The following is a 26,487-nucleotide window of genomic DNA, read 5'->3' on the forward strand; positions in this document are numbered from 1 at the left end:
ATTCTGGACGCTGGGTTGTTTCTGACTCATCCCAAATGTGTTCCATTGGGTTCAGGTCGAGAGTCTGAGCAGGCCAGTCCTTTTCAGGAACTTTATCGTCCACCAACTATTGCCTCAAAGATTCAGCTTTATGACAGCATCGATTGTCATACTGAAACAAACAATCGCCTCCGAACTGTTCTTGTAGTGTACGTAATACATAACACTGAAAAATGTGTTTATATGCTTCCACTTTTAGGGTTTTCTTAAGGGGCCCATCCCATAACCACAGACAGCAGCCCCATACCATAACAACATCTCCTCCGTACTTCGATGTTGGCACTACACAAGATGGCAGGTAACGTTCTGCAGGCATTCGTGAAACCCAAACCCTTCCATAGGATTGCCACAGGATGTAGAGTGATTCATCACTCCAAATCATTCGTTTTCAGTCATCCATCATCCAGTGGCGTCATTCTTCACACCGCCTCGTAAGTCGTGAAGCACTGACTCCAGAAATGTGTGGCTTATGAGGAGCTGCTCGACCGTTACACACAATTCTTTTTAGCTCTCTACGCACTGTCATTGTGCTAGCAGGAGTAATGGTGGCACTTTGGAACGCACAAGTGATTCCTTCCGTTGATTTCGTGCGAAGTGTTACAACCATCCTACGCAACGCTAGACAGTCCCTGCCCGCCAGTACTTGACGTCTGGCTGGTCTTGGTTTACCTGCGAGTATTCCTTCGTGGTTTCACTTCACCAAGGGGCGACGCGAGCAGCTTTAGAAGCATTGAAACGTCCCTGACGAATCTGTTACTCACTTGAAATCCGGTAATTAGTACACGCTCGAAGTCACTGACAAGCTCTCTTCACTAACCCATTCTGCTGTTATTACTTGTCTGCTGGCAGCACAGTATCCCCCGCCTCCTTTTAGATGGGCGCTTCCGCTTCTCGCGACATCTAGTGGCCAAATGTTGATGGTGTTGAGACAGCAACTAGCCATAAATTTATTTTCAGTTCCTTTTTTCAAAAGGTACCGTTACTGGTATCATTACGATTCATCTTCAGACGGTTTTCATGCTTTCATTACATCATGTGCCCGCTTGGTTGGCCGTGCGATCTAACGCACGGCTTTCCGGGCGGGAAGGAGCGCCTCGTCCCAGGCACGAATCCGCCCGGCAGATTTGTGTCGTGGTCCGGTGAACCGGCCAGTCTGTGGATGGTTTTTAGGCGGTTTTCCATCTGCCATGGCGAATGCTGGCTGGTTCCCCTCATTCTGCCTTAGTTACACAATGTCGGCGATTGCTGCGCAAACAAGTCCTCCACGTACGCGTACACAACCATTACTCTACCACGCAAACATAGGGGTCACACTCGTCTGGTATGAGACGTTCCAGGGGGCTCCACCGGGGATCGAACCGCACAATAACCCTACGTTCGGATGTGGCGGCGGAGGGGTGAAGTGGACTGCGGTAGTCGTCGTGAGGTTGTGGACCACTGCGGCTGTGGCGGGGACGGAGCTTCTCCGTCGTTGCTAGGTCCCCGCTTAACACACAATACATACAATACAATGCAATTACAACATGTGGTGCGCTTTCTTGCAGATTAATTGTCCTAAAATATAAATAATACATAATTATAAGCATGCCACACAGATGGTTGCTTTACAGATTTGCATTGGATGTAACTTACGTGAAATGTCGGTTTGAAGTGTTTGTTTACATAGTTTTCGTCCAACAGATGTGAATACATTCCCACTGCATTCTTATCATTGTACACGTAAATTTTTCTCACGGAACACTTTAGATTTGTTACAGAACAGATGTTAAAACACTCATATGTTTGTAAGCACTTTGTATGCATCAAAATATGTGGCGCATGTTAGAAATCTATTCTGTGACAAATTTAAAGTGTTTCGTGAGAAAAATTTACGTGTGCAACGATAAGAATGCAGTGGGAATGTATTCACATATGTTGGACGAAAACTATGAAAACAAACACTCCAAACCGACGTTTCACGTAAGTCATATCCAATGCATCTGTGTGGCGTGCTTATAATTATGTGTTATTTATATTTTGGGACACTTAATCTAAAAAACGCACCACATGTTGTAATGAAAGCATGAAAACCGTCTCACAATGAACTGTAATAGTTCGAAACCGGTAAGGGTACCTTTTCAATAAGGGAACTGAAAACAAATTTGTGGCTGGTTGCTGTCTCAACACCATAAACATTTGTCTTCAAATAATAGCCACGGTCTCCAACCATGTCATCATATGACAAAATTGCATCTAGTGGTCAGTTTCGCGCTATATAGGGTGTCCGAATACTTTTGATCAGATAGTGTATTTTTGGTCAGTACTGTATCCAACAAGAAAAGGCACTCTTTTTTTCAACACCTTGTACATGTACTTTGGTAGATGCGGATTGCCCTTTGCTTGTAAAGAAAAGTGCCGTCCACTGCAGGCAGTGCCTCGTGTGTTGCAGGCCACAAAGGCGGCGCAGACGCGGAGGAAGAGAGCAGCTCGGAGGAGGAAGTGCCGAAGAAGGCGTACGCGCCGCGCACCAGCATCCTCGACTCGGCGCCGACGGGCCCGCCGCCTACCGACACGTCGGGCTCCAACAGGTACTGCCCCGGCATCTGTGGCCAAATCCTGCACGAGCTGCTGAGAAGACTGTGCGGCCACACGTGAGCCATAGCGCCGGGGTCCGCCTAGGCGAGAGCTGAGGCCTCCGCGGCTGCGCACCTCCCGGCATGCCGCTTGCACACTCAGGGTCGGCTTGGCTAGAGGGTTGAGCGGACGCACCGCGGTCCACAGCTACCACAGGTGTTCCTAGTACTCGCGGCCTACTCACGGGCAGCTTCCCCAGTTCGCAACCACCCCCGTAGGCTGCTTAACGGTGCAGGAGCTTACCTAACACAAATAAACGCTTCAGCTTCAGTAACAGGTCCACGAACAGCTGTTCGTGAACAGTGCAGTGAAAGTTCCTGTTTGTACGTAAAAGTATGCTGTAAACGTCGAAGAAAGCACTAACTAGTAGCATCTCAACCCAGAAATTCCAGACAGTCCTGCACTTCCACACTATATGGAAATACGAAATATATATTTTACTGTAGTGCGTTTTGAACGAAAAATATATAGACTTTATATCAACTTAAATACGTGTAATTGTATGTTAAGTTAGTTATCACCCACTTTTAGTTAAGCCCTTCATCACACCCCTAGTTTTTTTCCACCCCTAGAATCCCTTTGTGATGATGCAGCATGTTGCAGCCAGCATGAGAAATTTATAACAGGTAATGGAAACTTGTCAAAACTTGAAGTGGAAGGAAATACGTTGCAGAATCTGCAAAATGAAGTAAGAAATGTGCACTGGAAATGTGAATAATATGGATCAAAGAGGCTGTACTCATCAAAAGTGGACATCGCGATCAGGCGAACAGAAAACAAAGAAACAAGCTCATTTCAAACTTATAACAACAGTCTTTCAGACAAATTGGTACCAGAGCTACTACAATCAAAAAATCTTCGTACGAATTTTAACGAAGAGAATGGTAAGACGACAGCTGTGAGATACTAGGGCTGGATAAAAAGTATTGGCAACACTGCCGTAACATGAAGTACGTCTGTCAAATGGCATGGGCGCTGCCTGTAGCAGATAGCAGAAGACCAGTTGAAGAAGTACAGTGAGTGGCTGAATCTCTTGCAGTGTGTACTGTTCGAAAGTGCGCGAGGCCATTTCAAGCGCCCTAACAATATGTTTACGATACACGGAGAAATTTGATCAAGACTGAAGTGGTACATAATCGGGGCAAACAACAATGAGTTCGGGGACTGCGTGAGGCATGTGGTGATGCAGCATTGGCATATCGTATGGTGGCGAGATGGGTGAAAGTGTTTTGGAATGGCAGGAATGTCATCTAAGATCGGTCCATTGTATGGAAACGCCATGGTTCTCCTGACCCACAGCACATGCTCTGCGAAGCAGCTGGTGGCAAAGAGATGGCTATTGTGGCTTACAGTACCCAGGGGTTAATCTGAAGCACATTGCGCCATAGGTGCAGATGGTCACTGCACCTTCATCTCACACTGAAAAGAAAGAGAGGACACCATCTAGTACAGCGTCTCATCATCCTTCATGATGTCAGAAGGTGGGACTCATGCAGGAGTTCCTGCATACATGGGGATCGGAGATACTGAACATCCGCCGTATTCATCCGATATGAACCCATGCGATTACGACCTGTTCGCCAAAATGATGAAGCCTCCTCATGGCATAAGCTAAAACACAAGAGAAGGCATCATCTGTGCCATAGCGTGGTCCCTGCTACACATCGATAGAAGTGGATGCACTGACAGTTCACGACGACTTGCATTTGTGTGGGGAAGTATATCGAGATGCAGGGCTATTTTACTGACGACATGTAATATGATGAACGTCTGTCAACAAAAGCTGGTATGAATTATAACGGTGTTGCCACTACTTCTTATCCAACCCTTATATATCGAGAGGTAATATCGAACTGTTGTCAGTATAGTACTAAAAGAGATGCAAAGGACACTCATTCCACTCTGGCAACTATAAACTTCATGCCTTATTCTTTCTTAAAGGCCTGATTGAGACCTTCACTTCTGGCGAGTGTAGCTTTCTGAAGAAATGTCTGAATTGGGTAGTACCTCAAGAAAGGAATGATGTTGTGATTCGACGTTCCGTAACGTAATACACATTATTTACTGTTTCTTATACTTAATTATATAGAAATAAATTTCAGGTAGAGATCCTTAGATTATATTGCAAATTTCATTGGACTGGTGCTCAGTACTATTAACTCAGGTTTTTCTTTGTTTTCAAAAGAAGTCACGTGGAGTGTTTTGTGAACAAAGGAGGGTGTATGTATAAAATACTTGGGCTGTACTGCGGTACTAGACGCGCCAAATGTGTATTAAATCTCTACCAATCGAAAAATTCCTGCAATCTCCTCATTAGGAGTAAGACTGACTACTGACTCTGCTTCCTTCCCCCTGTCTCCCATATGTTGCTTCAATCCCTCATAGGTATAAAGTGTTCTACGAGACTTTCAAAATTAAGAAGCTCTTCAATGCATTTCATTTGAAAAGACTCGAACACACAATTCTTGGATAAATGCGCTGATACAAATGTTGTCTGCCGTCGGCAGCAAGCAATCCAGTACATTTGTTTTGCCCATACCCATAGTGCAGCGGCTAGCGTTACTGCCATTCATGTGAAGTTCGAGATCATCAGTAACCAAATCTCATTTTGGAATGTTGTAAAATGAAATCCACATCTCATGTGGCCAAATTAGAAATTGCTGTGTGAAGCAAATTGCGAAGCTGACAGGCTATCTTCAGCAGTGGGGTTGAATAGAGAGGGTTTCATAAGGCTGGAAGCGACAAATAATTATTATCATCGTTATACAACATCAAAAAAAGTTTTGCATCACCCCAGTTCCCAGAATTCCTGAAGATAGACGTTGACTGTGGATACCGTATCACAGGCACATTCCCTTTCGCTGTTCAGGGATGTCACTAAACCCGCACAAAGAGACAGGAACTGTCGATGACATGCCTCGCTCAGGCCGCCCAAGGGCTACTATTGCAGTGGATGACAGCTGTCTATGGATTATGGCCCGAAGGAACTCTGACAGTAACGCCACAGTGTTGAATAATGCTTTTCGTGCAACCACAGGACATCGTGTTACGACTTTTATCATTCAAACTGTGCGCAATTAGCTACATGATGCGCAATTTCACTGCCGACGTCCTTGACGAAGTCCATCTTCGCAACCACGACACCATGCAGCGCAATACAGATAGGCCGAACAACATGCCGAATGGACCGCTCAGAGATGGCATCATGTTCTCTTCACCGATGTGTGTCGCATATGCCTACAATCAGACAATCGTCGGAGACGTGTTTGGAGGCAAACCAGTCAGGCTGAACTCCTTAGACACACTGTCCAGACAGTGCAGCAAGGTGGAGGTTCCCTGCTATTTTGGGTTGGTATTATGTGGGGCCTACGTACGCCGCTGGTGGTCGTGGAAGGCGCAGTAAGAGTTTTACGATACGTAAACGCCATCCTTCGACAGATAGTGCAACCATGTTGGCGAGGCATTCGTCTTCATGGACGAAAATTCGCGCCCCCATCGTGCACATCTTCTGAATGACTTCCTTCAGGATAACGACATCGCTGGACTAGAGTGGCCAGCATGTTCTCCAGACATGAACCCTATCGAACGTGCCTGGGATAGATTGAAAAGGGCTGTTTATGGACGACGTGACCCACCAGCCACTCTGAGGGATCTGTGCCGAATCGCCGTTGAGGAGTGGGACAATCTGGTCCAACAGTGCCTTGATGAACTTGTGGATAGCATGCCACGATGAATACAGGTATGCGCCAATGCAACATGATTTGCTACGGGTTATTAGAGATACCGGTGTGTACAGGAATCTCTGAAGGTCTCGTTGAATGGTGGTACAACATGTAATGTGTTGATTTCATAAGCAATGAAAAGGTCGGAAATCAAGTTTATGCTGATCTCTATTCCAATTTTCTGTAGATGTTCTGGAACTCTCGGATCAGAGGTGATGCAAAACTTTGTTTGATGTGTGTAGCAGATGTAGCTTACATTTAACAAAGAAAGCTCAGTAACACCAATACTCAGTCTTGCTTCCAATGGAGAGTTTGAATGTTGGAATCGAAATGTTTTAATTCACATTTGAGGCTAGTAGTACGTCGCTTGTATACGAAGATACTTCCATGAAATATTCTATGGACAAATAGATCACAGAAATATAATTCGCCATATTGGCGGATATGTTTTCCATGACTTTCTTACAATAAAGGACGTATAGGGTGTCCCTCCTAAGAGTCGTCAGATAGATTTTCTCTGCTATTTCGGCCGATATGTACAATTTAGTTCTTGTAATATGTATCTTGAATCAAGCTACACAAATACTGCTTGTCATGTCTTTCATGAGATGGCCAGTGTCGATAGAGTGCGTCGATTAGTTTCCCACTACAAACAAAATGATTTCTGAACCGGAATTTTACATGCACTCTATAGAGTGATCCCAAATTAATCTATAGCGATATTTGTGCTATCATTATCTATCAACAGGGTCAGTGAAACACACAGAACAACCAGTATTGCAGCAGCAACAGCAACGCCCTGGCTGCACTGACTGCTGCGGTCATGCAGCATCACTCTCGGTTGGTGTTGGAGTACTGGCTATTCTTCGTATTCTCCTGTCCCTGTTAACATATCGGCAAAACCAATTTCCTTCTAGGCTAATATGGAGTCGTTGTGTCGAATGAGTACCTAAAGAGCCCCTTGAAAAATCTTTCTACACTCAGCATTGCATGAAAGATGTGATGAGCAGTGTTTGCTTCGGCTGACTCCAGCTACACATTGCAATATTGAAATTGCAAATATCTCCCGAACCGACTGAGAAAACGTGCTTGGCGATTCTTAGGAGGTACACCTGGTATGTATGTACTGCAACCAGTCGTATTGTTTAATGATTATTAGTTTTGTGTCATTAGTTTATTAGCAAAGCATTTAGAGCTACTAGTACACATCTAGAGGCATCACGACATGCAGCTCACTTACATGTTACCTATGGCACTAATACTATTAACTCAAATACTGTTAATTTCTGGAATTCCCATGGGACATCAATAATTAAAATTCACTTGGCTCCCAGAATAGAAATTGAATAAATGTATGGAAAATGTCTTGCAAAATACGTGGTGAATGTTTTTCTTCACATGTCGTATCTTTATCCACTGGTTACAGCGATGGTCGGGCATATGTCCTCGCTTTAGTAGAATTTTTCTGCACTTTTTAAATCACGTTTCACGACGTTTTTAACGTGAGGCAAGCAAAGTAATGTACTAATACACTAAACTGTTTTCTTTGCACATTTAGCTACATCTTCCAGGTACTTCTATACATAGTCGCCGCTCCGACTTAGACATTTGTCGCAGCATTATACCAAATTTCCAACACCATCGTCATAGAAGGCAGCCGCCTGTGCTGCCCGATAATTCTCTACACTGGTCTATAGCACGTAGCCTGCGCCCAAGTGTTGTCTTTGTATCCAGCGTTTCATGTGAATAGAGATGATACTCAGGACGAGCCAATTAGGGCTGTGTTGTAGGTGATCGATCACTTCCAATCGAAAAGGATGCAGGAGCGTCTTCACTGCCCCTGCAGAGTGCGGCTGAGAACTGCCATGAAGAAGGAAGTGCGTGGCAGTTGTGTCAGGTGGGCTGCATTCATTAAGGCGTAGCCTCTCAGCGGGGTCTCCTACTTGATGGGAGACATTGTTGTTCTAGGCACCTTTAATCGCCCACAGTGATCTCACAACTGAAAAAAGGGTCTTGATGCTATCGACGGGCATACTAGAGACACTGCCAGAAACGTCTGTGAAAAGCCTCGTTGGATTTTCACAGTGGTTTCTATTTCGCGACAGATCATTCTTCACTTTCCTAATAGCTCTCGTATTTGCACAAAACATGAACACAAAATGGCCACCATATTAACACTATTATTTCTTGAAATTAGAGCTGAACAAATGATAGGCACGTTCCAATAGGCTCAACATTTTTGATGCATCACAGAGATTGCTAGTATATCGAGCACTGCTCGAAAAGTCACGTGATATTTGGTCATGTGGCGCAATTGTAAAACCTCGACCTACATAAGCAATCTGATGTGAATGCGTCACACTATGGGGCCAAGTGAACATTCAAAAGATCCAGCACGAAGCACTGTGATGCAGTCCTACATGTACAACACTGTCACAGGCGAAGTGCTTCAGTAGATGTACCTTCTGCTATGAAATACTTGTTATCCAATTCTAGGAAAACTCGAATTTCGTGACAAGAATTAATCTTTTCACATCTTGTAGAGCGATATCTTCACTCAACAAAAGACTGAATTTCTTTTCGTTATTCGTCATAGTTACTGTGCTGCAGCAAATTAAGTAAATCAGTGCACGAAATGTTTAAAATTTGCGGTAGTAAAAAGGCGTTGTGTAGATCTTCTGTATGGTTCATTTTACGTCATACATTGCTGTGTGTGGGAATTGTACTTAGAGCTGAGAGCACACTGATGTCTGGTATTGGTTTTTATCTCTGTGGGAGGGTCGTTTGCAGTGTGCTCGGATCTGACCATGCACAACGTGAATCATGTGGTCGTAACACACATCCTATTCCGTAAACGGTTCAAAATATCGAACCAAGGTTTTCTACATATGATAGCATGGAGAGAGATGCATATTTTCTGTATGATTAATACTTGGAACTTCTTTATCTATTGTCTACTGAGATATAGAAGTAAATATAATTTTCTTTTGATGGAATGATTAATTTTTTCAACAACATTTAATATCTAGTCAGAGAAGAATATTGTGGCATTGCATGCATTAACACTGACAGGTTTCTATATGGGCTATTTAGCTTTAGTCGAGACTTGTTTGTTGTTATGTCACAAGATGTAATCACTATGTAACTACATTGTTTAATTATTTCGATTTCCAATGTGACATCTTGTTTATTTACAGGCTTTAGATTCTTTCTTGCTACATGTAATGATACCAGCTTGTCAACTAGTGTCTCCCTCAACGTTACTGAAATGGTGTTCATATGGGGACTACTGATACTCTACTTTGTTCCTTTTAACCTGTGATACCAGGTACCATGTATAATTTCCTGTCACCATCTTCAAAATTTACACGTCCTGCAGAACAAACGATGTACTGTACGAGTATTCTCACTGGTCAAAGACATATTAGTAATTATCCAGGACCACAATTATTTTTACGGTCCACTTCAACTGTAATGACGCGATGCTTGATTCTTTACTTGACTACCTGACAACCAAATAAAGTACATTAAACTAACTGTAATTGCGATCAGGATACTAAGTTACAGCGGCAAGACTTCTCATGCAGACAGTAACGTCACACATAACCTGATTGCAAAAAAGTGAAAACTCGAGAACTAGACTAAATCGTGAATGTGATCGTTTATTCATCCATTCATTTATTGGTTTCTGTTTATAAATATGAGCTGCACTCTAGAAGATACAACACTCTGTGTTGTGATTACTATACACACAAGAAATGAAGTTGCTCACAACAAAGTCTTCTAAAGTATTCTGAGGTCTCGGCATTTCACATACAGTAACAGGCTGTATTTCGTGGAGGACTGTTTTTGCAATGTGTATGCCATTGCAGGATGCAACCCAGCATTGATCTGACTGATTTCCTGCCACTCTTGTCTCCTTTTTAAACGAAATTCCCCTAGCGTATTTTCACTTAGAAGTAAGAGTTTCTGTTGTGTAATAATTTTGATACAGTCCATACAGATCAAATAGCATCTCTTATAGGATCAACAGCTTCATGCTGGTAATTAAAAATCTTGTTGAAAGGTAGCTTATAGAGACCTCTTACCCCACACAGGCACTTTCTCCATGACATTATCCATTTTTTTTGTCTTAATTCCTGCACAGTGTTTTCCAAGCTCATAAAGTTGAAATCGGTTTTAAGTGTGAGATGCTACACCATCAATCACACACGTGGTCATTTTTAGGAAATGTATGATTCTAGATTCTACATCATCACTTACCATACTGACAGCATACCATGCATGTGCACTTTCATGAATGAGGTCGTCACTGAAAATATCAAAATGGAGTGATGTTCCAAGGAAGTGAGCAACACGTGACTCTTGTGATGTGTTCCAGTGGTAACTTCTGAACTTCGTTCTGCAAAGCAACAGACCAGTTCTCAGCAAAGTCGCAGGAATCGGCTGGTCTTTACAGTGTCAACCTGAAATCTGCTGAATCTGTTTTAATTGCTTGCACAAAAGAAAATACCAGGAAAAGTTAACCGCCAAGGAGTTAGGGCCACCCAGACCAGATCCACTGTCTGATAAAATGACGAAATCAAATAAGCGCGACTGCAAGCAAACATTTAACAAAGAAGTGTATAATAAGGGTAAGTTGTTGTGTGAGTGCAACGTAAGAATGTCTGATTTTCAACCCGGAAGTTAATTCGTTAACTAACGCATGTGTTAGGGACCTTATACATTTTCCTGACAAAATAAAAAAAACACCAAATCTCCCACTTACACAAAAATGCGAAACAGGGAGTAGTGAAAGCTTAAATATTACCTCATTCTTGCCACAAACTGGACTTAATTATGTAGAAAACAACAAAATTCCACAAAAACTGTTCTTTCTTTTCTCAGATAAGCTATGCATGTTGTTACTGTTATATTATTATTATTATTATTATTATTATTGACAATAGGTGAAGTTGTATAAATTTGTTGATTAGCATAACTGCTGACAGCAGATGATATTAATTTCTTGCTCTCATATTTATGTGAATTTAAAAATTTCTGAACACCCAGGATGTATACTTACGAGCCGCAACTGAATCTAAGCGAAGCATCTCTGCTAATGTATAACTACTTTGATTGCCGAAGTTTTTCAGAACATCTAGTGTACACAGACTATCTCTCTTAAGAGTTGTTAGGCACATTTTCTCTGGTGTTACGGGAGATATATGCAATTTCGTTATTGCATTGTGTGGCTGGAGTCAGCCGAAGTAGTTACTGCTCGTTACGTCTTTATGTGTGGGAGTCGCGAGCAGAACATCCGTAGACGCACAGTGAAGGATAGCATTATTCTGTGGCGGCGCGCACAAGGGACAGATTGTTTATTCTTTGATTATATATAATAGTTCTTTTGTTATTGGTTCAATGTTAATACGAGCATTTCGTTGCAATAAAAAATAAAATATTACAGCCTTACTAATTCGTGAGGCTTTCTGAAGATTGTAATAAGTAGTACGTGGCGAAACATGCGACGCCCAATGTCAACCAGAAAGCGTTTTTGGACTGACTCTAAGCAAAAGAAAATTGCAAATATTTGCGGAAACACTGGAGAAAACGCGCCTGGAGACTCTTAGGGAAGCCACTCTGTATATGATGGCCATCTTGTAATCATATTATGATGGTCCGTGCAAATATAGTGAAATAATCTTTCATAAGAAAACAAGTGCGTAGAATTTTTATGTATTAGTACATTGTACAGAGTTTTTCTCAGTTAAAAATCATTGTGAAATGTGAAACGTGATTTGAAATAGTGTGAAAAAAGGGCTTCGTAGCGAGGACAATGGTCGACAAGGTAGTTCCTAGTGTACGAACACGTAACCCTCTTAATGTAACCAAAAATTTATGCCCCAGAACATTTTTAACAAGCAATCAATCATACATTTATTCCATTTCTACATAGTACGACAAATGTTCTGTCTTAATGAAGACCCTGGAAATCCAACAATTTAGTTAACAGTATTAGTAGCGGAAATAGTCTTTAAATGATTTGTATGCTGTGATGCCATATTATTAACACTAGTGATTTGAGACTAGACGCTAGTAAATCAACATTTTAGATTAATGATGTTTTAACAAAACATTGTGACTTGTTGCTGTACGTACTCCTATCTTCTAGAAATCATAGACTTTGGTACGAGAAAAAGTAATAAGAAGACTGAACATTGTACAATTGACACTTCATTTCTGTTCGGTTAAGCAAAAGCTGAGTCACATAAGTTGCTGCGCGGCTGTGTATATTGACATACTGTGTAAGTTGTGAGTGGCGTGGAGCAGTTGGCTGATGACTGGACTTTTACTAACAGCAGCTCTGGCACCCGGCAAGGCAGTCTGGCCGCGGGTGAGCCTAGCCTGCGGGCTACTTCTCCCGGCGTCCCGTCTCAGAGATCAGAGTCCCTATCACTGGCTAGTGACGGAGATCTTTCGGTAGGGCAGCCGGGCAGTGACACTCACCGTGCAAGTGAGTTACGCGTCACACAGCTTCGGTTTGTGTGACCACACTACATGTTTTCATATTTCTCTTAGTCTGTGTTATCGCTAGCAGTATTGCTTACATAGTGCTTCAAACTAACCTAGGCAAGTACTTTGCATACTTAGTGTTCCAACCCAGCAGGTAACACCGTTCGTCATCACCTTAATGTTTAGCACATGTTTTAACATCCATATTTTATTCTTTATCCTGACGCTTACTAACGTCTCCCTCTTCTTTCTCTTTTAAATTTTTATTTTGTTTTAAATTCCGACTACATGTACCAAATACTTCACACCAATTTTGTTTATTATTACTCTCTTTCATTCCAATTTTTTTATGTTTGGGGACTGTCAACACTCTGAAACAGGAGAGCTCAAAAAATATTGTTAATTGCAGAAGAACTGTATGTTCAAAATTTAAAGAAAATACTTTATTTGAACGACACGACTAGGTGGAAGAGTCTGACTGGTTCAGTATTTCGACGACATGGTTTTCGTCAACGTTAAGCACTCTTAGTGTACGGAGACAAAAAGATGAACACCATTTCTAGATGTATGAAAATAATATGGTTGGAAAAACGGAAATCGGGATTTCATTATCTTCTCCATTGCTTTTCAAGGAGAATTTAACTGGCGGGTCTGCAGTTGATAAATTATTTGATTTGCAAATAGACATTCCACACCTTAATTTTTTGCTATATTTATTTATCTCTCGTTCTTTGCGAGTAGCCACGGTTTCACAGTCGCCTCAAGCAATCGATGCTGACGTCAGCCAACTCGCAGGTCGACGTGTATCACATTCCTAGACTCTTTAATTTGGCTCTGGCCAATGGTGATGCGGGCTGAAGCCGGACGACTTTGCTGATGACAGGAATGATGGCTTGTGGCCCCGAAAATAGTCCCAAAAGACGAAAGTTAAATAAATCAAAACAAAGTATAGGTGCGGAAGGTCTATTCCCAAAACAAAAAGGAATTTGGGATGTTTCTTTTTGCAGGTTCCTTAATAACGTAGGATCAAGCGGGAAAGTATTGCTGCTGCTGGGGAAACTTTCAGTGGGGTGTTTGAAAGTCTGTGGTGGAATGGCAGCCCATTCTTCCTCAAGAACTGAAAGCAGAGTAGATAGTGTTGGTGAACGCTCGGATCTCGGGTGAAGTTCTAACTCATCCCAAAGGTGTCAAGTAATTTCAAGTATTGACTCCGAGCACACTAGTTCATTTCGTGAATGTAATTGTCCACAAACCGTAGCGTCACAGATGCTATTGTATGACATGGCGAATTGTCGTGCTGATACAAACAATCGCTGTCTCCGAACTGTGCACAACGGTGTGAAATGTTTTCATATCCTTCTGCATTTAGAGCAGTCAGGGGACGACGCACTAACCATTAAAAACACCTCCATGACGTAACACTGTACCTCATAGTTGGCACTACAAATGACGGCAGCTAACGTTATGCAGGCATTCGACGGACCGAAACACTTCCATCGAACTGCTACAGGCTGTATCGCAGTTCATCACTCCGGATCACTCGTTTCCAGTCACCCGACGTCCAGTGGCATAGCTCTTCACACCACCTCAAGCGTTGCTTAAATTTTATTACGGAAATGTGTGCCCACCTCTTCAGCTCCCTACGCATAAGCACTGTGTTACCTGTATTAATAACAGTACTTTGAAATTCAAGAGTTATTCCTTCTGCTGATTTCACGCGATTTTTACAACCAACCTCCGCAAAGGTGTTCTGTCCGTCAGTACAGCCTCATGACGGTTGAGTAGTGGTTGTCTCTCCGCGTTTCCAGTTCACAACATCATCACGAATAGTCTACTTGGACAGATTTAGGAGCGTTGAAGTGTCCATGTTGGATTTGTAACCCAAGTGGCATCCGATGACTAGTCCACGTTCGAAGTCACTGAGCGCTCTTGACCAACCCATTGTGCTGTTACTGTTCCTCTGCTGATAACACAATACTCCCCACCTCTTTATACACGAGCTAGCCCACCTCAAGTGACATCTAAAGAGTAGTTCGCCTTACATAAGGTGTCCGGATACTTGTTATCAGGTAGTGTATGTTGCTTGAAGCAGATTGAGTCACAAGACTTAATGTCTTGAAGAAAGAAATTTCTGGAGAAATACTCACGTATCAACTCCAGTCATCACTTCCTTAACTTTAAGGTACTGGACACATACGCCAAAAATCTAGGTCACCTTTTTTCAATATCTCTTAGAACGAATAATTTGCTTTAAAAAGATAAAAACAGATTTCCTGTACCATTTTTGTCCCCTCTGAGCTCGTGCTCCGTCTCTAATGGCATTTAACCCCAATCTTCCTTTTTTTTCCTAACTTTGTCAACTGATTCGTAGAATCATACTCTAAAGACTGTATAACTGTGAAATTATAAGCAACGCTAAAATATGTTAACATGCAGGACATACGATACTTTCTAAAACAAGGGTGATGAGAAACAGAGCATGGTAAAATACTTACGTGGACAAATAACTGCGGTGCAGATATCCAAAAGAAACTACAACAGTCAACAACGTAATTCATCTCCACCAGAACAGTAAAAGACTGCTAAGATATTAACTCTGAAAATAAACAGAATACCTCCCATAGCTCCGGCTCCAATCGACTAATACTTGGTACAAGAATGAAGAAAGTAATCCAGTTTCGTGATAAGAAAACATTAAATATCTGATGACATCTGGCGAGGTTAGAATCAAACAACAGAGGTCTTATGGAGCCTCGTCCCCAAAAACTTCAAACTATATATTCCACACGTTAAGCCAGTAGCCTGCACAGAACCGTTAAAAATTATACACCACTTTGTCATAGGAGAAGAACTACAGTTTTAATTGAATTCTCCATACACTAGGTGCGCTCAATGGTTACCAGCAAAGGGCCTATGTCGTCAAAATAATGTATCAAAGAAAATCTTCTTCCTGGCTCTATTCCTTCTCAACTCGTCATGCAACTAAATACGAAACTCTGAAGGACTGCTATTTCTTTGTACCAGATCCCCTGCCGTCGTAGAAAAGCTGTAAACAGAAAAGTTTGTTATTCACTTCGAAACAATCGGTACCCGCTTCCATATGGTCCACCGTGAAGTGTAGTAGTTTTGAAAACGCCGATGGTTGTTCTCTGGTGTAAAAACTAAACGAACTGTATAAAAATTAGAACAATTTCTCTTTTGACGTATTTTGTGTACTGTATCCATTCGTAGACAACTAGAAAGTTGGATATTCATACACATTACACTCCAGTCAGCGTAGGTCGAATATAATTTAGAGGGTAGTGTCTGTAGTGCATGCGTGGTGACCAAGCTTTCATGTATCAAGTGTTCGCCAATACATATGCCTTGAGATCACAGTACTTATGAACTTGTGTTTTTTTGCTTCAGCAAGAGGCTCGCCAAGACGTAAACTAGTACAGTACATGTACCATCAGTAGCAACAGTAGTCTGTACGAGATCTTGTAAAATTTGCACAAGTTTGGAAGCATACAAAACGAATTCACAGACAACATTCTGATCACAGATCGTCGCTCATGGACTTCGACGATAAGACCACACACCGACCGCAAACTGTGTCTGCAGTGCAACGAAGATTCCAACAAACCTCAACGGAACTTAAAGCACTGACGCACCTAAATTTTTGCATCAAATCCGTTGCATCTACTGTAGAACTACAGCTCACTTGTGTTCTATCGTTCTATAATGACCCACAAGAAGGGTATCCTCCTTATCAGAGGTGAACTCTCGGAGATCAGATTCATTAGGGTATCCCAAAATGTCCGGTCAGAAACTGCCACACTGTCTTTCTAGGCCTCGTATGTACAAAAATCGGTTCTTGAAGGTAAGTATACCTTTTTGGGACGTCCACTGTCGCCTTAATCCCTGACAACTACTCTCCAGTGATAACAACGAAAAACCACATTGAAGAAACTGAGAAGGTGGAGGTTGTAGTGAAATTAAACTATGAAAAGCGTCTCTTTTTTGGGCAAGATTATGATCGTGCTCATTCATACATGTGTAAGTGGAAAGGATGCACATTTAAAATAGACTTACTACCATTTAGCTATTTATTACGACAACGACTACACTGTTTTCCGAGTCCCCAGGTCACGCTTCATACTCTCTCCACTACAAGTTCTGTCACCTGTCGTATATGGGCGGTTATTGCACGTTTGCGTCCAACGTAGACGGTGGTCACTTTAATGTGACTAGGCCGTGTATTTCGTTAGACGATCTTGGTAGGTACTTATATGCTGTTCTTTTTGTAGCTAATATTTGCATACTGAATTGTTCGTAAAAGCTCTGTGACAAACTGATAGCTTAATCACTAGTCGTAATCATTTTACCAAATCGGTATTTTAAGTAGATTTCTTGTAAAACCTGAACATTGCTAGTAATTAACTTAGATTTTGGCTTTTTGTAGGAAACCTGAAAACGGGTGTCCGCCATACGATACAGGTCGCCCGTAAACTGTAACGTGCAAATGAGACTATATTTAGACCACCACACCCCAGTATGACCACTTTTCCATTTACGTATTTTCATGTGTCTCGTAAAAATTCTAAACGTGTACCTCTCTGTTGATCGCACAGCAACCGTTAGAATTTAATGATTTTTTTGCATTTTAAGTGCATGTCTCAATGCCATGAGCCGAAGCTCACAAGACACACGCGTAGCAAACTATGCTTTCAAGAAGCTTGAAAGCTGAGAATTAGTAACAAAAAGCACTTCGTTTTTACTATTTCGTTTATTTTTCCCTTAGTCGTACAGTCATTGTCTTCAACCTCCCAAAATATTAAAAGTTCTTTTATGTTGTTACTGTTATTTTATATTATTTTCTTTTCAATGTACTGATTGTATATCATTTTAGATCATGTTCTTCTTGCCAAAGAGCTAGCTGGGTGGCCGAGCGGTTCTAGGCGCTACAGTCAGGAACCGTGCGACCGCTACGGTCGCAGGTTCGAATCCTGCCTCGGGCATTAATGTGTGTGATGTCCTTAGGTTATTTAGGTTTAAGTAATTCTAAGTCTAGGCGTCTGATGACCTCAGATGTTAAGTCCCATAGTGCTCAGAGCCATTTTAACCATTTTTTTTTCCAAAGAAAGCTGCTTTACAAATCTTTTGGTAAAAAACTGCAATAAACTAGTTTACTTGTAGGTGGTCATGCTCGACCTGACTGACAGGCCTTGGTTTTTAAATCATTATATTTAACACGTTTTTATTGCGTAGATTTCGTACCTCGGTTTGTTCGACACAAATTTTGCGTTTGATTTTATACTAATTTCCTAACAAGCTAGAGACCTGAAATTTTAAACATGGCTCAGAACTGGATGACAACGCAATATTAACTCACTGTCTTTTCTTTTCGGTAGGGGTGGAGGTGAGGGAGGGGGTGAAAAAGGCTGGAACGCCTGACATCTCGGTTGCCTTGTAGGACCGGAGTAGTATCGGAATGCGTTGCAGGCTAAATGCAAACGTACAGGAATGATTGAGCAGAGAGAGAGAGGAAGAGGGGAGGAAGAGATGGCTAGTGACAGTGGGAGAGGGAGGTGTTTGCAGTATACATAGTCCAATCACGTTAATGTGACAGCCGCCTGTGATTGACATCAACGTACAATAACTACTCACAGGCGGCAGGTGGCAGCACTAGCAGTGGAGCGTATGTGAAACAGGTTGGAGGGGAGGCAACGGGGGGGGGGGGGGGGGGGGACTTGGAAAACAATGCAATCGTTGTCGTAATGCGGAAATGGAGCGATTTATGTGATTTCAAAAACGGCATAATCATTGGCTTTTGGGCCAGTGGCAGAAGAATTTCCAAAACGGCTAAGTTTGTGAGCTGCTCATGGGCCACCATGGTTAAAGTATCTGCAACGATCGTTTAGCGAACGTTCCAGTGCACGGGCTTCCACAGCAGAAGCCTGGTTCATGTACCAATACTGACTACTGTTCATCAGTGACGAAGGCTGGAAACTGCACGTCAATACCGTATCTGGACGTCCAGTGATTGGCGGCAAGTGGCCTTTCCAGATCAATCATGCTTTATGCTCTAGTAGGGCCTTGAAACGTCTGAAATTAAACATCCTACAACAGTCTTTCTTGATGCAATAATTTACCAACAGCCGTATGTATTATAAAAATTTATTTCATGAACTTCTAATGTGCTACCAGTTTCGGCATTACATTGATGCCATCTTGAGGCCCTCCACGTCATACTCGTAAAAACGCTATACACGAAAGGGGCCATATAACTGGATCCGTGAATCAAATCGTTATGCAACAACTCTTGGTGGCCAGGCGACACGGACTCTGCCAAGCTCTTCATCTCAGAATAGCACTTAACACCGTCGCCCTCAACATTTGTCGGACTTGTATACTCATCACCGCCTTCCGCTGTATCTTTTGCCCTCTACATCACCCTCTAATACCTCAAACGTTACTTCCTGACGTCTTAACACATCTCCCGTCATCCTATCCCTTCTTCTAGTCAAGGGATCCCCAAACTATTATGGACAAGTGAGCCCTTTTCCAAAATGAACTGTTACCTCAGACCCCCATAGCCAAATTACCTACTTTTAAGATCAACCCTCATATTCATAATGGTCCGCTAACTTAAAACAGCTTCTACAGAGTGTTATTTTTCATTCTGACTTAGGTCAATACAAGAAGACAGAGCTCGTTAAATAGTAAAATATCAGGAACATGTTTGGACTTGATCATGAATTCGTTCGTGTGAAATGGCGTAAGCGTCAAATAGAGAGCAAGTCAAAATGCGCTTGAAAGACGTACCCTCGAACTCATTATCTTGCACAAACTTGTCCACACAGACTTGCCGAGTTTTTCATCTTGTACGAACTTGAGACTTTACATTACTACAACAATGCTATTTCCTACAAAAATATTAATTATTCTTAGTACACGTAACACAACATAAACAATACAGTACCTACCTATCTTGAAAGTTTTAAATAAGAACTTGTGTTAAATTAATAGGGGTCGATTTTTTGATCTCGTCGACCCCTAGGAAACCGATATCGACCCTTTGGGAAAACCTGTTCTAGTCAGTGTGTCCACATTTTCTTTCGTCAGAAATTCTGCGAAGGGCTTCCTCATTTCTTATCCGTCCACCTAATTTCCCTCATGCTCCTCTAACAGAACATCTCAAATGCTTCGATTCTCATCTTTTCTCGTTTTCTCAAATCCCGTGATCCACGTTCATAGAATGATGTGCTCCAGAAGCAGGAATTTCTTCCTCAGTTCAGGACATATGTTTGATAGTACTAGATGCGTTTTAGCAAGAATGCCCTCTTTTCCTCTACCAGTCTCTTTCTCGTATCGTCCTTTCTTCATGCGTCCTACGTTACCTTTTTTCCTGGGTAGGAGATTTACTTCACTTCTTCCATAAGGTGGGCCCCAATTTTGTTGCTAAGTTTATATAGATAATCTCATTTCACTGCTGACTACTGTCGTCTTAGTTTTACTCTCAGACCGTGCTCTGTGTTAGACTGCTCACTGCATCAAACAGGTTCTGTGATTCTTCCCCACTTTCACTAAGGATGGCTATGCCAACAATAAATCTTATCATTGCTATCCTGAATTTTAGTCCAACATTGTCGAATGGTTTTTCAAGATCGACAAATGCTACGAGCTTTTCTTTTTTTTTAAAGCCTATCTCCTTTATCAAGCTTAATGTTGGAACTGCTTCTTTGCTGTCTTTATCTTTTCTAAAGGTATTTATTCTTGTCGAAAACTTTTATGCATGAGTTATTAAGCTAATGCTGCCGTGGTTCTCACATGTTTCTGCCTTAAATATATTCGGGATTGTGAGCATGATATTCTCCAGAAAGACCGTTGGTATGTCTGCAGACTCATAGGCCTTCCATACTAACAGGAATAATTGTTTCGCTGCCACTTACCAACTGACTTTAGAAATTCCGAAGGAATGCTGTGCATCACTACTACATCGTTTGATCACAAGTTTTCGAAATCTATATCAAAGTATAACACCAAAACCGGATCTACATCTGCATCTAGGATGATCACCCGAAGGTTATGCACCACATTTTTTTCTCAGGCAACAAAAATGGTACGAATGCGAAACTTTAGGTACGCGTTATTTGAAATTTCCGCAGTGCGCGCACGAACCCCACGTTTATGCACCGACAGATACCGCTACCGTAGCTCCACCAGTATTTCAAAATGGCGTCTGTAAGCTATGTATGTTATAAGCAGCGTGTTGTCACTGAATTTCTCACTGTGTAGAAAGTACCTGCTGGGAACATTCACAGACGTTTGTGTGCGGTTTATGGAGAATGTACAGTCGACAGAAGTTGACGTGTGAACATATTAGCCAAACTCAAAAAATACTTCCAACGACTTCGGCGCCATTAACAACCCAGCTGATTGATTCAACACGATAACGCTCGACCTCTTACAAGTAAGACAACTTCGGAACACACCACTGAACAGGGTTGTACAGTGCTATCCCATCCACCCTACAGCCCTAACCTGGCTCCCTCAGACTTTCACTAGTTTGAACAATTAAAAAATGCCATTCACGGAAGACATTGTAAGTCTGACGAAGACATTCGCTCAGTGAAAAAATGCTTTAGTGGCCAGAACAAGTAGCAGTACCGACAGGGCACACGCGTTCCTGTGTCTCGCTGGACGAAGGTCAAAGATTGGGAAGGAGAAGACTTGACAAATTGGAAGTTTCATTCTTTCTTGTGTTCGATAAATAAATGTTGAAGGAAAAAGATGTGGTGCATTACTTTCAAATGGGGCGAGGGAAAAATGATTGACCATATGCCTCTGTATGAGCCTTAATTTTTCAAAATGTACGTTGGTGGCTGTAGAATCACTGCAGCCGATCTTACGTGGTCGTTCCATTTCATAGCACTGTCCAACGTTACGTCTAGAAATTTAATCGACTTGTCTCTTTCAAGCAGATCTCCAGTGATACTGTATTCGAACGATATAGAATTTTTTCCCCTATTCATCTGCATTGGTTTACGTTCTTCTACATTTAGTGCAAGCCGCCGTTCATCACTCCAGATATAAATTCTAAGGCAGCCTGTATGCTCCTACAGTCACCCAAAGATGACCCTTTTTCGTACACTAAAGCGAAATCAGCAAACAGTCGCATTCTGGTGCTCTCTCTACTCAAATGGTTCAAATGGCTCTGAGCACTACGGGACTTAACATCTGAGGTAATCAGTCCCCTAGAACTTAGAACTACTTAAACCGAACTAACCTAAGGACATCACACACATCCATGCCCGAGGCAGGATTCGAACCTGCGACCGTAGTGGTCGCGCCTGAAGCGCCTAGAACCGCTCGATCATACCGGCTGGCTCTCTCTACTCGCAAAACGGTTTATGTATACAGGACGTTCCCGCAAGAGCGAGCAAAAATGTGACAGGACATAGAGATTGCTCCACTGGACAATTTGAGAAGCCACCGTAAGGAGATAATAGGAATAAAATCACATTGCTGTGTATACCTTTTTATTTACATTAGTTAAATGCAAATACCATCATTGGCACAATGAACGTACCATTTGTACATTATTTTACCAAATGTGCTGTAACAGACGGTCATCAACCTCAATACAAGCAAAGATTCTGACGCACCCTGACAAATATCTCTGGTTTGTTTTGAATCGCATCACAGGCAGTTACAATTCAGGCAACTGATTCCATCTCCGTATCCACTGGGTCTCATACACAAGTGACCTTAGATATTCCCATACGAAATAATCAAGGGGATTCAGGTGACCTTTCACGCCATGGAATAGAGCCTCCCCTTCCAACCTAGTAATAAGGAAATACTGTACCGGCACTGCTCCATGGTATTGTACTGTACGTCTCTAAAGGGCACTGAGTAATGAATGGCACTCTTGTTGATTCACAGCACCTCCTGTCATGGGAAAGTGTAAATACGATACAACAGAGCCACTTTATGGATAAGTAAAGTAAACAAAACCTGCATCATGAGTTCCTGGTAATCAGGCTCGTTCTCCCTGTTTCCTCGCAGGGAATAAAAATGTACATGTAAATAAACAGCACAGTACATGTACACTTGTATACACATTAGTTATATTATAAGTTGGAAAATAATGATGTTAGACAAAGCGGTAGATAAGTTTACTTCCATATTTGCTTATGATCGCTTCTCCGACCAGACGTTCCCAATTTCAAATTTTTCAGTGTAGCATTCTCTATGTCCTAGTGCGTTTCTACACGCTCTTACGCAAACACCCTGTATAGGACGCTGAAAAATAGTGTAGAATATTTTGAGAGGTAGGAGAACCCACCAAAAGAAGAAAAAATATCCACAAAATGTGCGCTCTAAAGAGCGTACCTCAGCAGCTAGGGGCGCTTGTTCATCTTCGCTGCTGTGTAGCACATCTCTTCTATTGAATAACTGCTCATACCTTTTAAGGTATGCATTTTACAGCCCATGTTTACTTGACATTTTTCTCTTGTTTTGGTAGGTACTGTCATCTCTCAAAATATTAGACACTTACTTTTTGACACCGTGTATATAGAATAAGAGCTGTCCTATGATACTTCCTTGAGGTACTCCGCCGGCCGAGGTGGTCGAGCGGTTCTAGGCGCTTCAGTCTGGAACCGCGCGACCGCTACGGTAGCAGGTTCGAATCCTGCTTCGGGCATTGATGTGTGTGATGTCATTAGGTTAGTTAGGTGTAAGTAGCTCTAAGTTCTAGGCGACTGATGACCTCAGATGTTAAGTCCCACAGTGCTGAGAGCCATTTTTTGAGGCACTCCTGATGATACCCTTGTCCGAGGACAACGTACTGGATTTCATTACTTGAAAAGTCTTCGGACTACTCACAAATCTGATTACGTATTCCGTATGCTCGGACTTTCATTAACAGTATGGATTGAGACACTGTGTCAAATGCATTCCGTAAATCTAAAAATAAGGTACCTACTTGTTGCCCTTCACTCACGGGTCGTCGGGAGAAACGGGCATGCTGAGTGTTACCCGAGTGATGCCTTCCAAATCCGTGCTGATTTGTGAACGAATGCTTTCCTGTATCAAGGAAATTTATAGCATTCGCACTTAGAGTATGCTCAAGAATTCTGCTACAATCCCCTACACCCAAGCCGACATCCATTTTTTTCTTATATTACTGTAAAACTCCCAAGCTACGTGACAGGTTCACAACTATGTGACACCAACTGTTTTTGAGATAGAGAGCGCTTTAGTGGCTGTCGTGGTCAAACTAAAGTTCAGTAAAAAATCCGGGAGGTTTCGGAACCAGTATGTAAGAGGTGGAACAGATTCCAGCTGGTAGCTGCCTGCATTACAAGTTTCTACACTTCTACAAAATTCGCGATGAGCTGTTCGTGTGTTAACGTGGTTGATGTAGTCTCCTCTGAGTTGATTATATCCATAGTATGAGAAACGTGATACATTTGTATGCTTGTCTCAATAATATTAACTACAAAATGCGATTTTGGGCAATATGATTTGTTTGTTCACTCAAGTTTTGTGGCCCTCTATATGAAACATTGTTCATCGTATCCACGAAATCATTGCAGCTGAACGGAACCAACAATGAAGTCTCGACTGTCGTCACGATCCTCATTGATGAACAGGCTGCTGTTTCCACCCCCATTAACCACCATCCTCGACCTGATGCTACGCAGGATAACTACCTTTACGTAGTTGTGATATATTGTTTGGAATTATACCCTGAGCTCAGGCTTTCCGCTCCGACAAGATAGCAGGAGCACCAGTATCAGCTATGACCAAAGTGGGAAAATTCTGGACGTGACTCAATCCTGACGTGCGGGATTAAGGCACACCAAACTGTTCGTTGAACGGATACATCGACATGAAGCAGTGAATTTCCCTGTGCGGTTCCGTTTCTTTTATGTGTTTCTATATATTCGTTCAATTTCTTTTTATATTTTTTAAATATTTCTATCCAAAAGTTATTTTTTGTAGCGTTGTGGGTTAAAATTGACAATTTTTAGCAAATTGACCGTGTAGATTGCAATAAAGGCAGTACAATAATGCGACGCATCCTTTATAGATGAGTTTTATGTGTAAAATGAGGAGTGTGGAGTAGTGGGGATCTTGCGCTCCCAACACTGTGACACAAAAAAAATCCTCACCCGTCCATGTGAAATACCCGTGTTAACGGAATTACGTTGAAAAACCGCAAGAAGAGTTACAAGATTGGTGAGTTCTATCTAAGTTAGCAGTCAGTGTGTGTCTCTCATAGATGCCCTTAGTGCACTCTTTCCATCGGTCCACTCTCTCCCGTCTGTTTGAAAGTCGTCAGTAAGCTTATTCCTTCTTCAGTGAAATGGATTTTAATCATTGATAAACGCCGCCTTGTCTAAATCCTCATCCACCTGAATCTTGTGTAACGCTTATTGTTTCTGCGAGAGACATTGTACTTGATACCATGAAAGAGTCCTCACTCTGCTTTGGTAACTGTAACTCTTGACTGGTTCTCTGAATTTATTACCACGGCCTCTGTAGTAAGATTAGCACCTTTCGTCGATCGTATCACATCTAGTCTCCCAGTGCGTTCTTTCCCTTAATGACACATCCCTCCGCCGACGCGAAACTTTTGACACTCCCTTCGCCTATATTGCTGTCTAAATGTTTGTCGAACGTATTTTTAACATGCTGGGCTACCATTCTGTAGGACTGGCATACATTTCCCCATCCAGCCACTCTCATTTAGAAAAGACTATACTTGAAATACTCACCAAGAAGAGGCTTCACAGCAGTCATTACCATTATGTAACTGATCAAAATCCATACCCTTCTTGAACTCTGACGCGTTATTTCAAAATACTTACCAGGTGTTCTGCGAAACATTTCGTCACACGTGCGAGGCTGATATTTTAATGTTAGCAGTTCAGAACAAAGTTGCACAAATTCAGCACTATCTGCTGATTGTTTGGTAATCCACAGAAAGCAAAGAACAATGGCTTCGAAACATCGTTGCTCCATCATAATGTGAAGTGTGTGGTGTAATTCGATTTTTGTGTGTAAAAGAACTCACAGCTGCTTACGTTCATCAGGAGTTGTTCATAGTTTATGGGCCAAAAGTAATGAGGGAAAATAAAGATACTTCTTATTTGAAAATTTATAGCTTTTTATTCTTAAGTCCATACAGGCAGAAATTAAGGTTAGACAACGGTGTCGAGACTTTAAAAGAGATCCAACAAATGTGCGCAATGAAGAACGGACTGGTACGCCCAGTATCCAGATTTAGGAAATGGTGCAAGCGGACCAGAAACTGTAGTCTTATCGACGTTTGACGATTCATGCTTTGAATGATGAATTTCCTAGAGTCAGAGGCACACGATTGTCAGGGAGAAGCTGTGTGGCAGGTGGGAGCCGAAACCTCTTACCGACCATCACAAAAAGCAAAGAATGTCAAGTGAACGAGCGCTTTGAATCGCTATTGACAAGATGATGATAATTTGTTTTCCCGCGTTATTACAAGTGACGAGACGTGGACATCTTACACTAACTCATAAAACAACTGACGTCGGAGTGAAGCCATTCAAATATGCCTAAACTTCCTTGCTCAAGTCGAAAAATG

General features: G+C 42.0%; 1 protein-coding gene across 11 annotated transcripts in view; it reads left to right on the forward strand.

The window, feature by feature from the left end:
• Positions 1-26,487, forward strand: part of LOC126284608 (rabphilin-3A-like) — a 971,947-nt gene that overhangs the window by 813,687 nt on the left and 131,773 nt on the right. For 8 of the 11 annotated variants that reach the window (XM_049983659.1, XM_049983658.1, XM_049983661.1 and 5 more), the window contains exons 9-10: positions 2,468-2,606; positions 12,716-12,870. In XM_049983659.1, coding sequence (XP_049839616.1) covers positions 2,468-2,606; positions 12,716-12,870 — 294 coding nt within the window. The remainder of the gene's footprint in view (positions 1-2,467; positions 2,607-12,715; positions 12,871-26,487) is intronic. The other 3 variants (XM_049983667.1, XM_049983666.1, XM_049983668.1) reach the window with 1 other exon arrangement.

The sequence above is a fragment of the Schistocerca gregaria genome, chromosome 8 (assembly GCF_023897955.1).
Source record: "Schistocerca gregaria isolate iqSchGreg1 chromosome 8, iqSchGreg1.2, whole genome shotgun sequence".
NCBI classification, from domain to species: domain Eukaryota; kingdom Metazoa; phylum Arthropoda; class Insecta; order Orthoptera; family Acrididae; genus Schistocerca; species Schistocerca gregaria.